At 43.0% G+C, this 12,556-nt stretch overlaps 1 protein-coding gene across 2 annotated transcripts in view; it reads left to right on the forward strand.

Annotated features, from left to right (window-relative positions):
• Nucleotides 1–12,344, forward strand: part of NTRK3 (neurotrophic receptor tyrosine kinase 3) — an 897,882-nt gene extending 885,538 nt beyond the window's left edge. For both annotated transcript variants that reach the window (XM_040414178.1, XM_040414179.1), the window contains one exon: nucleotides 12,159–12,344. In XM_040414178.1, coding sequence (XP_040270112.1) covers nucleotides 12,159–12,344 — 186 coding nt within the window. The remainder of the gene's footprint in view (nucleotides 1–12,158) is intronic.
• The last annotated feature ends 212 nt before the right edge of the window (nucleotides 12,345–12,556 follow it).

Consider the following 12,556-nt stretch of genomic DNA (forward strand, 5'->3'; position numbering starts at 1 on the left):
ACATCATGGAAGGTCCTCTCAGTATAGAGCTTTCATCTTGCAGTTTGGGGAGGATGATCAGCCTTCTGTCCTGCCTTCACTGATCTCACACAGATCGGTGTTGGGTTGGGAGAGAGTGACGCATATTTCCCTAGCTGATTGGGTATTATTCTATTAGTGCTTTGCTAGGTAATCAAGGAAGCAGTCAAGGGAGGGGACGGCTGGACCGCCCTGACAGTGGACTATAAGATGCAGACACTTTTTAGCAAGATTTTTTTCTTGATAAAAACTGCCTCTAATAGTTCGGAAACATAGAGATTTTTCTTGCGTTTTAATAAAAACCTTGAAAAAAAAAACACATTTGTTTTCTTTGCATCATCATATTCTGACCCCCATAACTTTTTCACTTAGGCTACTTTCACATCTGTGTTTTTAAAGCCTTATTCGCACATCAGTGTTTTGGTCAGTGATTTCCATTGTGAGTCAAAACCAGGAGTGGAGCCTCCACAAACATAAAGTATAAGAGGAAGATCTGCACCTGTTCTGTGTTTAGAGCTGCATCTGGTTTTGGCTCAAAATCACAGATGAAAATCACTGACGAAAACACTCACATGTGAATCTGATCAGAGTGCATCAGTATGCATCAGTTCAGTTTTGGGGCCGGACACAAAGCTGCTGCAAAACGTAACATCATTGTAAGGCATCTTGCACACAAACGTTTTTTTTTTGCGTATCCGTTCCATTTTTTGCGTTCCGGATACGAACCGTATATGGAACCATTCATTTCAATGGATCCACAAAAAAACGGAAGGTACTCCATATGCCTTCTGTTTCCGTTTCTCTGTTTCGTTCAAAGATAGAACATGTCCTATTATTTTCCGCATAACGGACAAGGATAGTATTGTTCTATCAGGGGCCAGCTATTCCGCAAAAAAAAAAACTGAAAAAGCCATACGGTTGTGTGCAAGAGGTTTTTTAGTTACTGAAAAAAAAAAATAACAGATCCGACACTCATTGACTTACAATGATTTTCACACTGTTAAATAATATAATCAGATCTGGCTGAAACAGAGCCATCCGGATGTATTAAATGCATTGCATCAATGCATCTCCTGCCGGATCTCAAAACCTGAATTAAAAACACAGATGTGAAAATAACCTTACTTATTTAATGTATGCCCACAGAGGTGTGTGAGAACACTTTTGTGGTATGATCTGTATTTTTCATTGATATCATTTTTAAGTTGCGTATGATTTTTTGATCACTTCTTATTCAATTTTTGGGAGGTGAAGCGACAATGTTCACTATTCATGGTAAATACATTCATATTTTAATGTTACTCACATTTTGGGACCTGGTGATGCTGACGATCTTTATTTTTTATTATTTTTTTATTTATTTTTTATTTTAATATGGGGATAGGGGGTGATTTCAATTTTTATATATATTTTTTAAATATTTAGAAACTTTTTACACACTTAATTCCCCCTAGGGGACTTAAACATGCGATCATCTGATTGCTTTTCCCATATACAACAATTATTTAACATTGTAGCCTATTACTGCCATAGCAATTGAATAGCTCTCTAAACCTCAGCGTGGGGTAGCCGTTCAGGACCTGAGATCACAGCGCTCCTGGGATTTCAGTTCTCAGATGCCATGGTCCTAAATGGCCGCAGCATCTGAGGGGTTAAATGTCCATCATCGGCATTGTCACAGACAATGCCTCCAGGTGTCTGCTGTGTAAAACAGCAGACACCCGGCGGCTTCGGTGCCTGATCAGCCATGTTAAGTGCAGACTTCTGCCATATATGTACGGTGGAGGTCCTTAAGGGGTTACGGACTCTATCATACACCTGAATCTTAGATCATGACATATCATAACATGTCCAATGAATAATAAATTTCAACATTAGGGTACTTTCAAACTAGCATTTTTGCTGGATACGGCAGGGTCCAGCAAAAACGCTTCCATTACTGATAATACAACCATCTGCATCCGTTATGAATGTATCCGGTTGTATTATCTTTAACATAGCCAAGACAGATCCGTCATTAACTCCATTAAAAGTCAATGGGGGACAGATTGTTTTTCCATTGTGACAGATTGTGGCAGAGAAAACTGATCCGTCCCCATTGACTTGCATTGGGGGTCATGCCGGACCCATCTTGATCAGTTTACCAGTGACAGTTGTGGCTGTGTTGGCTGGCTGCCTACCCTCTCGCATACTGGTTGCAGGCTGACTCATGTGTATTCTTGTTGCTTAGGGCAGCGTGCTGGCTGCGGTGTCTTGTGTTAACTTGTCTATGAATGTGTGTTCTCCCTGTGCATCTCTGTGCAGTTCTTGTCTCTGTTGCCGTGCAGGCTGGCGGCAGGCTCTCTCGCGTACTGGCTGCAGGCTGATACCTATGTATGTTGGTTTCTTGGGGATGCGTGCTGGCTGCAGTTTTGTGTGTGAACTTTGTTTGTGGGTTTCTTGTCTGTATCTCTGTGGTTCCTGTCACTGGTGCTGTTCAGGCTGGCTGCATGCACTTTGTGTACTGGCTGTGGGTTTCCCTATGTATGCTGGTTCTGTGATGCGTTCTGGCTGCGGCCTTGTGTGTGAACATGACTTGAGTGTGGATACATTTCTGTTTGTGTCACGAGTTGTTTGTTGTTTTGTGCTCTGGTGTACTGGCTGTGGGTGACTCTGTGTTTGCTGGTTGCCAGGGGCAACATCCAGTACTGCAGCCTGTGTGTTCACTTCTCTGTTTATGCAGGCTCCCTTTCCTGTTTGGTTCTGGTGGGTTTAACTTCCACTGGTCTGTTCCTAGGTGTGGCTTATCAGGTGCCCTCGTTATGTAGCTAATAGCTATATCTATTTGTGAGCTGTGAGGCTTGGGGTCAGTCTGTCCTTTGCCTTGCTTGGTGTAGCCCCTTGCTGATGACCCTGGGGGTCTTGCCATCTACCCTTCTATGTGGTGTCACCTGGTAAAGCATTGGTATGTTGTTGTCGTTGCCTTGTCTGATCTTTTGTACCTGTCCTGTGATGATGTTGATGTTGTTATCCTTGTCCATGCCTTGCCTGCTCTTCTGTACTTGTTTTCTGTCTGGATCCACTCAGTTCCATGTCTAGCTTTGCAATGCTCTAACAGTATCTGAACCTGGCAGTGCTAAACTGCTTCTGATCCTTTCCTATGTCCAGCCTGGCAGTGATCCTTTCCTATGTCCAGCCTACTGCTTCTGATCTAGTCTTTTCCTTGTCTGTCTTACAGTGCCTTACTGCTTCTGTTCCTCTGCTTGTCTTGCCTTCGTTAGATGGCTACTGAGTTCTCTGGAGGGGGAATCTCTAGTCTGTGTGGAGCTCTGCTTGTGACTGCCGTGCTTCTGTTCTGTAAGGGGTCCAGGCATCTGCTTCAGTGCTGGTTCCCATTTGTCTTGTTGTCTGATCCATGTCTTGTGTTTGGTTGGGTTCCAGTCCTGTGTCTCTCTGCAGGTAGCAGCCAAGTGTACTGGGAGCTTCCTGTAGGTGCGACCAGTGAGCCCTTGGCCCAGTTCATCCCCACCACCAGGGGCTCTGTGAAGAACGTGGCTCACTGGCTCCTTGCCCTCTGGGGTTTTCCTCTGGTCTGCCAGTGCACTTGGTTCTATGGTAGTTCTACCACTATTGCTTAATCTGCTTGCTGTCATGTTCTTTTATTACATGTGTAATAAAGTATTCTGTTGGTCCCTGGTCTGAATCTTGCCTGTGTTCTGTTTGCAAGACGTCCCGGAGGTCTGCCCTGGGCCCCCGACACATGACAGTTGTCATTAGGTGAGTGATAGGAAAACATTCATAGTACATAGATTGCAACTTCGCCTCAGTAAATTTACTTTTCTATATCTACACAAGGGAAATTAAAGTATTTCAGAACCACCTAAATATTAAATTAGTTCCACCAAGACAGTTAGCTGACAGTCTGACTTTACACCATGACAAACAAGAGCGGTGTCTACTTTGATTAAATCTGTAGTATGCTCCATAAACCTCTAAACATCTTCTACTCAATAGGCACTTAAGGTTGATCTTTAACCCCTTAGTGATCATCATTTTTTTCATTATTTCATCATAATATTTCAAGAGTTATAATTCTTTTTATTTTTCCGTTGACATGGCCATATAAGGGCTTGTATTTTTTGGGGGACAAGCTGTATTTTTTTTTTTTAGAATACACACAACTTTTTTATCTTTTCTTTCTGAGATAAGAAATAACAGCAATACCGCTATTAGGTTTTTTGCAATATTCACTTTGTGGCATATATAACATAATTTTCTTCCCTTTTTTGTGCGAATAAGCAAAAACCAACAATTTAGAAATTATTTTTTTGAGTTCTTTTTTTTACTGCTGGATAAATCACATGATAATTTTATAGTGAGGGTCGTTAAGCACAAAACAATAACAAATGTGTGGATTTGATTCTATTTTTGCAACTTTTTTCATTGAAAATTAAATAAACCTTTATTTAATTACTTATTTTACATTTGTTAGTCCCACAATGGGACTTTGGCATGCAATCTTTTGATCACTTCTATAATGCACTGTATTACTTCTGTACTCCAGCATATTATACTATCAGTACAATACTAATAGACACTACCAGGCTATATCTCAGGCAAAGCCTGATAGGCTTACACTGATGGCATGCCTTGGGGCCTTCATTAGGCCTCAAGCTGCCATGTGAAGTCATCGGAAACCTGCAATCATATTCATAGCGGTGCCAATGCTTGACAGAGGGAGCCACCTCTGTCTGAAACCACGTACATGTTGTGGTCACTATTGATTGTGGCATTTAAGGGGTTAAACCTCTGGGATTGGCGCTTCTGCCTATCCTGGCAATTAGAGCAGGAGTCCAGCTATCATGCGAGAACTGAGACACATGCATCGCTTACACTAGGCCACCATAAAAAGGTGGTAGTTAGTGACTTCCATAGAAGATAGTGACTACAGTTGAGCGAACCCGAACTATAAAGTTTGGGTTCGTACCGAACTTTTGATTTTTTGGGACCCGGACCCGAACCCGAACATTTACGTAAAAGTTCGGGTTCGTGTTCGGTGTTTGGCGATTTTAATGGTGCTTTTTGAAAGTCTGCTAAGCAGCCAATCAACAAGCGTTTAACCTTGTGCCCTTAGAAGCCATCACAGCCATGCCTACTATTGGCATGGCTGTGATTGGCCAACTGCAGCATGTGACCCAGCCTTTATATAAGGCTGAGTCACGTAGCGCTGCACGTCACTCTGCTATTCTTAGTGTAGGGAGAGGATGCTGCTGCTGTCAGGGACAGATCAGGGATAAATACAAAGAAGAACTGCCTTATAACTCAGCGATCTCAATCCAATATGTTTTGTGGGTGCAGTGCACAGCCATTTTATGCAGGCATGCTGGTGCAGCACTATCTATCTGCAGGTCTGCTAGACCAGAAATACAGCTTTTTTGCTGACTGTGTTTAAAAAAAAATTTTTTCATATAGTGCACCAGCACTTTCTATCTGCATGTCTGCTAGTCCAGAAATACAGCTTTTTTGCTGACTGTGCTTAAATCTTTATTTTTTTTCATATACTGGTCATCTTTGATTACATGTGCATAAGTGACAGTCACATTTAGGCCACAAATACGGCCATTCGTTTACTGCGGTTGAAATAAACCGTGTGTTCATATACTGCTCATTTTGAATTTAAGGTACATAGAATACAGTCACATTTAGGCCACAAATACGGCCATTAGTTTACTGCGGTTGAAATAAACCGTGTGTTCATATACTGGTCATCTTTGATTACACGTGCATAGGTGACAGTCACATTTAGGCCACAAATACGGCCATTCGCTTACTGCGGTTGAAATAAACCGTGTGTTCATATACTGCTCATTTTGAATTTAACGTACATAGAATACAGTCACATTTTGGCCACAAATACGGCCATTCGTTTACTGCGGTTTAAATAAACCGTGTGTTCATATACTGGTCATTTTGGATTTACAGTACATCGAATACAGTCACATTTAGGCCACAAATACCGCTGTCATATAGAGTTAAAAAAAAATTTTGCAATACCCTACATCAGGGTTTATATTGGCGGTTAATTATTTTTAACATACTTAACCAATTTTTACTTTGCTTTGTGAACGCTAAATATGAGGCAAACATCTAATAAGGGACGCGGTCATGGTCGCAGTGGTAGTGTTGGTGGAGCCTCTGGTGCAGGGAGAGGACGTGGCCGTTCTGCCACAGCTACACGTCCTGCTGAACCTACTACCTCAGATCCCAGTAGCCGCCAGAATCTACAGCGATATTTGGTCGGGCCTAATGCCGTTCTAAGGATGGTAAGGCATGAGCAAGTACAGGCGCTAGTGAATTGGGTGGCCGACAGTGGATCCAGCACGTTCACATTATCTCCCACCCAGTCTTCTGCAGAAAGCGCACAGGTGGCGCCTGAAATCCATGCCCATCAGTCTGTCACATCACCCCCGTGAATATCGGGGAACCTGTCTGAGCCTCAAGTCATGCAGCAGTCTCTTATGCTGTTTGAAGACTCTGCTGGCAGCGTTTCCCAAGGGCATCCATCTAACCCTTCCCCAGGGGTGGAAGACATAGAATGCACTGACACACAACCACTTATGTTTCCTGATGAGGACATGGGAATACCACCTCAGCACGTCTCTGATGATGACGAAACACAGGTGCCAACTCCTGCGTCTTTCTGCAGTGTGCATACCGAAAAGGAGGTCAGGGAGGAAGACTGGGTGGAAGATGATGCAGGGGACGATGAGGTCCTAGATCCCACATGGAATGAAGGTCGTGCCACTGGCTTTCAGAGTTCGGAGGAAGAGGCAGTGGTGAGACTGAGCTAACAGCGTAGCAAAAGCGGGAGCAGGGTGCAAAAACAGAGCAGCCGTCGCCGAAACAGTTCTCCTGCTATTGGCCACCGCCACCAGGGACCGAGCACACCAAAGGCAGCATCAAGGAGTTCCCCGGCATGGCACTTCTTCACACAATGTGCTGACGACAAGACCCAAGTGGTTTGCACACTTTGCCATCAGAGCTTGAAGTAAGGCATTAACGTTCTGAACCTTAGCACAACCTGCATGACCAGGCATCTGCATGCGAGACATGGGCTGCAGTGGAGTAAGCACCTTCAAAACCAAGAAAGGGCTCAGGCCCCCCCCCCCGCTCCCTCTTCTGCTGCTGCCTCGGCCTCTTCCTCCGCCGAGGAGGAACGTTGGCACCTGCCGCCCAGCAAACAGAGGATGTGCCAGCAACAACACCACTTCTGTCACCAAGTATCTCCACCATGTCACACGGAAGCGTTCAGCTCTCCATCTCACAAACCTTTGAGAAAAAGCGTAAATTCCCACCTAGCCACCCTCGATCCCTGGCCCTGAATGCCAGCATTTCTAAACTACTGGCCTTTGAAATGCTGTCATTCAGGCTGGTGGAGACGGACAGCTTCAAACAGCTCATGTCGCTTGCTGTCCCACAGTACGTCGTTCCCAGCCGCCACTACTTCTCCAGGAGAGTCATGCCCTCCCTGCACAACCAAGTATCGGATAAAATCAAGTGTGCACTGCGCAACGCCATCATGTGGCCCAGGACGAGGAGGAGGAAGAGTGGTCATCTCTAACACTTTCAGGCCAGTCTTTTAGAAGTGGCTCAGAAAGAGTATTTTTGCAACAGCAGAGGCCAGGTACAAACTTGGCCATCCAGGGTCCACTACTGGAGGACGAGGAGGATGAGGAGGAGAAGGATGGGGATGAAGCATATTCACAGCGGGGTGGTATCCAACGCAGCTCGGGCCCATCACTGGTGCGTAACTGGGGGGATATGGAGGTAACTGGGGGGATATGGAGGACGCAGACGATACGCCTCCCACAGAGGACAGCTTGTCCTTACCTCTGGGCAGCCTGGCACACATGAGCGACTACATGCTGCAGTGCCTGCGCAACGACTGCAGAGTTGCCCACATTTTAACGTGTGCTGACTACTGGGTGGCCACCCTGCTGGATCCCTGTTACAAAGACAAATGTGCCGTCCTTAATTCCCTCACTGGAGGCACAAGGCGAAGGCAGGGGAGGAGAAAGAGGTCGCCAATGCAGCTGTGTCAGCGCCAGCACCTCAGAAGGCAGGGTTAGCATGCCCGACATGTGGAAAAGCTTTGTCACCTCGCCGCAACAACCGGCCCCAACTGCTGATATGGAGCGTGTTAGCAGGAGGCAGCATTTGAACAACATGGTGGAACAGTACCTGTGCACATGACTACACGTACTGACTAATGGTTCTGCCCCATTCAACTTCTGGGTCTACAAATTGTCCACATGGCCAGAGCTTGCCCTGTATGCCTTGGAGGTGCTTGCCTGCCCTGCAGCCAGTGTACTCTCTGAATGTGTATTTAGCACGGCAGGAGACGTCATTACAGACAGACGCAGACACCTGTCCACAGCCAACGTGGACAAGCTCACGTTCATTAAAATGAACCAGGCTTGGATCCCACAAGACTTGTCTGTACCTTGTGCAGAATAGATATTTATACCACCATCAAACATACATTCTTGTACTCAAGTCAAGTGCAATGATTCTTTGTTTTCTTTTTTTTTATTTGTCCCAATATTTTGGGGGCTACCTACCATAATAAAAAAAAAAAAAAAAACATTGTTGGCTACCTGTTTCTCCTCCATTGCTGCCTCTACCTACAACACCACATTCACCGCCTCCTCAACCTCCGACTCCATATCCACCTCCTTCTCTGAGTTGCAGGTTAATAATTTGTAATTTTTAGTTATTTTATTTCATTTTAAGATATTTCCCTATCCACATTTGTTTGCAGAGCAGTTGCCATGCTCTTAAGCACATTTTACTGCCTTTTACATCCCTCTAGCCTTTTCAAGGACTATTTTAGAGCCATTTTAATTTAAAAAAAATGCCAATTTTAGTGCCCTAAATTGAAAAAATTCTTATTTTCAATTGTCGGGTGACATTTTACCTTTTTTGAGGTATACAAACCCCTGCTGTGCCTGGGTGACTAGGGCCTAAATCTCTCAAAATCCTCTGTTCTATTGCTGGGTGACATGAACCTCCTTTTGCCGTGAATGAACCCCTGCTGTGCATTTCTGACACGGGGCTAAATCTCTCAAAATCCTCTGTTCTATTGCTGGGTGACATGAACCCCCTTTTGCCGTGAATGAACCCCTGCTCTGCATTGCTGACAGGGGCCTAAATCTCTCAAAATCCTCTGTTCTATTGCTGGGTGACATGAACCCCCTTTTGCCGTGAATGAACCCCTGCTCTGCATTGCTGACAAGGAACTAAATTTAGTGAAAACATCTGTTACTGATCGGAAGATGCGCGACTACAAGCGCACGCTGATGATAGCATTCCCACCTGACAGCGGGGGCACAGTGGAAGCACAATGCGAAGGCAGAGGGGGAGGAAGAGGTCGCCAACGCAGCTGGGGCACCACCAGCACCTGAGAAGGCAGGGTTAGCATGGCCCAAATGTGGAAAAACTTTGTCAGCCTTGGAGGTGCTGACCTGCCCTGCAGCCAGTGTATAGTGTGAACGTTTGTTTAGCACGGCAGAGAGCATTATCACAGGCCGCAGCCAATGTGGACAAGCTTACGTTTATTAAAATGAACCAGGCATGGATCCCACAGGACTTATCCTTACCTTGTGCAGAATAGACATTTATACCAGCCTCAACCATCCATTCTTGTACTCAAGTGCACTTATTCTTTGTTTTATTTTGTTATATGTCCCAATATTTTGGGGGATACCCCAATTTAAAAATAAAAAATAACACAAATCAGTGTTGGCTACCTATTCCTCCTTCCCCCCTGCTTCCACCTACACCGTCACATCAACCTACACCGCCACATCCACCCATCCATCGCCTCCTCAACCTCCTACTCCTAGATGCATTGTTATTTGAAATTTTTTGGTATTTTATGTTATTTTAAGTAATTTCCCTATCCACATTTGTTTGCAGAACAGTTGCCATGACATTTTGATGCCTTTTGCAGCCCTCTAGCCCTTTCCAGGACTATTTCAGAGCTATTTTAGTGCCCAAAAGGTCGGGTCCCCATTGACTTCAATGGGGTTTGGGTTCGGGGTCAAGTTCGGGTCCCGAACCCAAACTTTTTTTTCAAGTTCGGCCAAACCTGCCGAACCCGAATATCCAGGTGTCCTCTCAACTCTAGTAGTGACTTCCATAGAAAAGCGTATTGTTGTTTTTTAAATGATATAAGATTAGTCTTCTTGGTGTAAATTATTTCTCATTAGCCACAAAATGTAAGAACTTATGATGCCAGTACTTCAGATTTGAGATGTTAAAATTAAGTGAATGTGGTTGGCTACAATTATTATGATCACTGAGCTCAAATATGTTCAGCCTTCAAATCCCATAGTTTTCTGTAAGTTTAGCTCTGTGTCCAGTGACATCAGCGCTGCTTCTGTCTGACTCCATCAAGTGGACAGGTGTGCATCATCAAATGTGTTCATTTCTTTAATTATTTACTTAATATGATGTCAGGCTATGAAATAGATTAATGTAAGGGAAGATACTCTTATGGACTACAAGAATAAAGTGGAATGAGAAAGCTCCAAGTGAAGGAGTATATTAACAAACAAGTTGAAAGATTAAAGTAGTTGACCACTTTCTGGCAACTTTTGACCAATGTTTATGAAAGACGACTTTATGACATTTACTAATATAGCCTTTGCTAATTGTCTGTGCTGTTTGCTTTATTTCATAAATCAAGTTCCGTTCTTGAGCAAATCTTTTGTTCTGTCCACAATGGAGACCTGTCGATAAGATGGCCACTAACAGAGGATCATTTGACCAGGCAAAAATACACAAATACAATACACCACATCTTCCATCTGTATTTGCTGTATATGTTGAGAATTTAGTGCAGGTGTGGTGTATTTGAATGGAGGAGACTGAGGGATTATGTTATGAAATATACAAAATGACAGAATTTCAAAAAAGGTATATTAGTTAGTGCCATATAGTCAGCTTAAAACACATTAGTCAAGAGTAGCTGGAAAATGACCAACCAATTTAAGTTGAATAGACAAATGGCATCATCAACCACTACACTGAAGTCTTCATCCTGTGCCAGTCATTGAATTGGTTATCTATAGGGTATAAAATTAATCTTCCATCTCTGTTTACCTTGTCTTCTTCTTTAAAAAAAAAGTCCATATGGAAAAAAGACAAAAACAACAAAATCCCACTTCTCACTGTCACACACAAAGCTCTGAACAATGCTACACCTTGTGACAAATCATCTCTTATCTCTATCTACTATCATATCCTTTCACATGGTCTTGTTGGCCAATGATATAAGATTAACATCCTCCATAATATGAACTGTTTCCAAATGCTCTCTTGAACTGTGCCAGTTCTCTGGAATTTGCCAACCCAGACAAATAGGTTATCTCATAACAACAACAGTTTTAGGTGTACCCTAAAAACATATCTTGTTAGTGTTGCCTATCATAAATTTCTAATATATCTCTTCTCCTTTAACACCTACCACATTATTCCTTAGAACCTCATCCCTTTATCCAAAGTTATTCCCACACTCCATGTACAAAAATACTCTTCATATCTGTACTTAAAGAGGAACTGGTTAATGATTGACTAATGTAGCTTTATATGTACTACTCTAGTTCAAGATGGCTAGACCATTCTACAAAACAGGCACTATATACCTTTTGTGTCACCTCTATTTCCATCTCACACCTATTGCTTTGAATTATTTATTGGTTTTGTTATTATGAAAGGCCTGATTTTGTTTGTTCATGTTCCCTCTAATTGTAAAGTGCTGCGGAATAGGTTGGAATAATAATAATAATACATTTTTTATCTGCCTAACAATATTTTCAGTCACTGAGAGTAAAAAAATGTCACTTGTTCTATTATTTGAATAGCTCATCTTCTTAAGAACCTATAAGAATATGTCATTTTCTTAAACATATATATGGTTCATATATGCTATAACTCTAGCACTAGAAGAAAGCTGCATATCATAGTTACGACGCTGTTAAGGTCCTCCAGACGGAGGGAAAAGAATGCTTTGTTACTAATTATGGTTATTTTGTCTCAAGTTATCCCTTCATGTCTATGGAAATAAAGTTTTCAAGTTCCTTCTCACTTTTTTTCAGGTTATTGAGTGCATCACACAAGGACGTGTCCTGGAAAGACCACGAGTGGCTCCAAAAGAAATCTATGACATTATGCTTGGGTGCTGGCAAAGAGAGCCACAGCTACGATTAAATATCAAAGAAATCTGGAAGATTCTTCAGGCCCTAGGGAAGGCCTCTCCAATTTACTTGGACATTCTGGGCTAGCAAGGCCCTTTCTTAAATTGTTCCACCTTGGTCTACCCTCATCTTTCCTTACCCTGCTTTTCCAAGAAAATGTCTTCATATGGAAAAAAAAAAAGACAAAAACAACAAAAAAAATCCAACAAAAAACTTAAGTGCCTGCAACACATTATAACACAGAAGAAAGCCTGTAAAAGCAGATGAATTTATTATATCTTCCACCAATACAACAGAGA

This window comes from Bufo bufo, chromosome 1, assembly GCF_905171765.1.
Source record: "Bufo bufo chromosome 1, aBufBuf1.1, whole genome shotgun sequence".
NCBI lineage: Eukaryota > Metazoa > Chordata > Amphibia > Anura > Bufonidae > Bufo > Bufo bufo.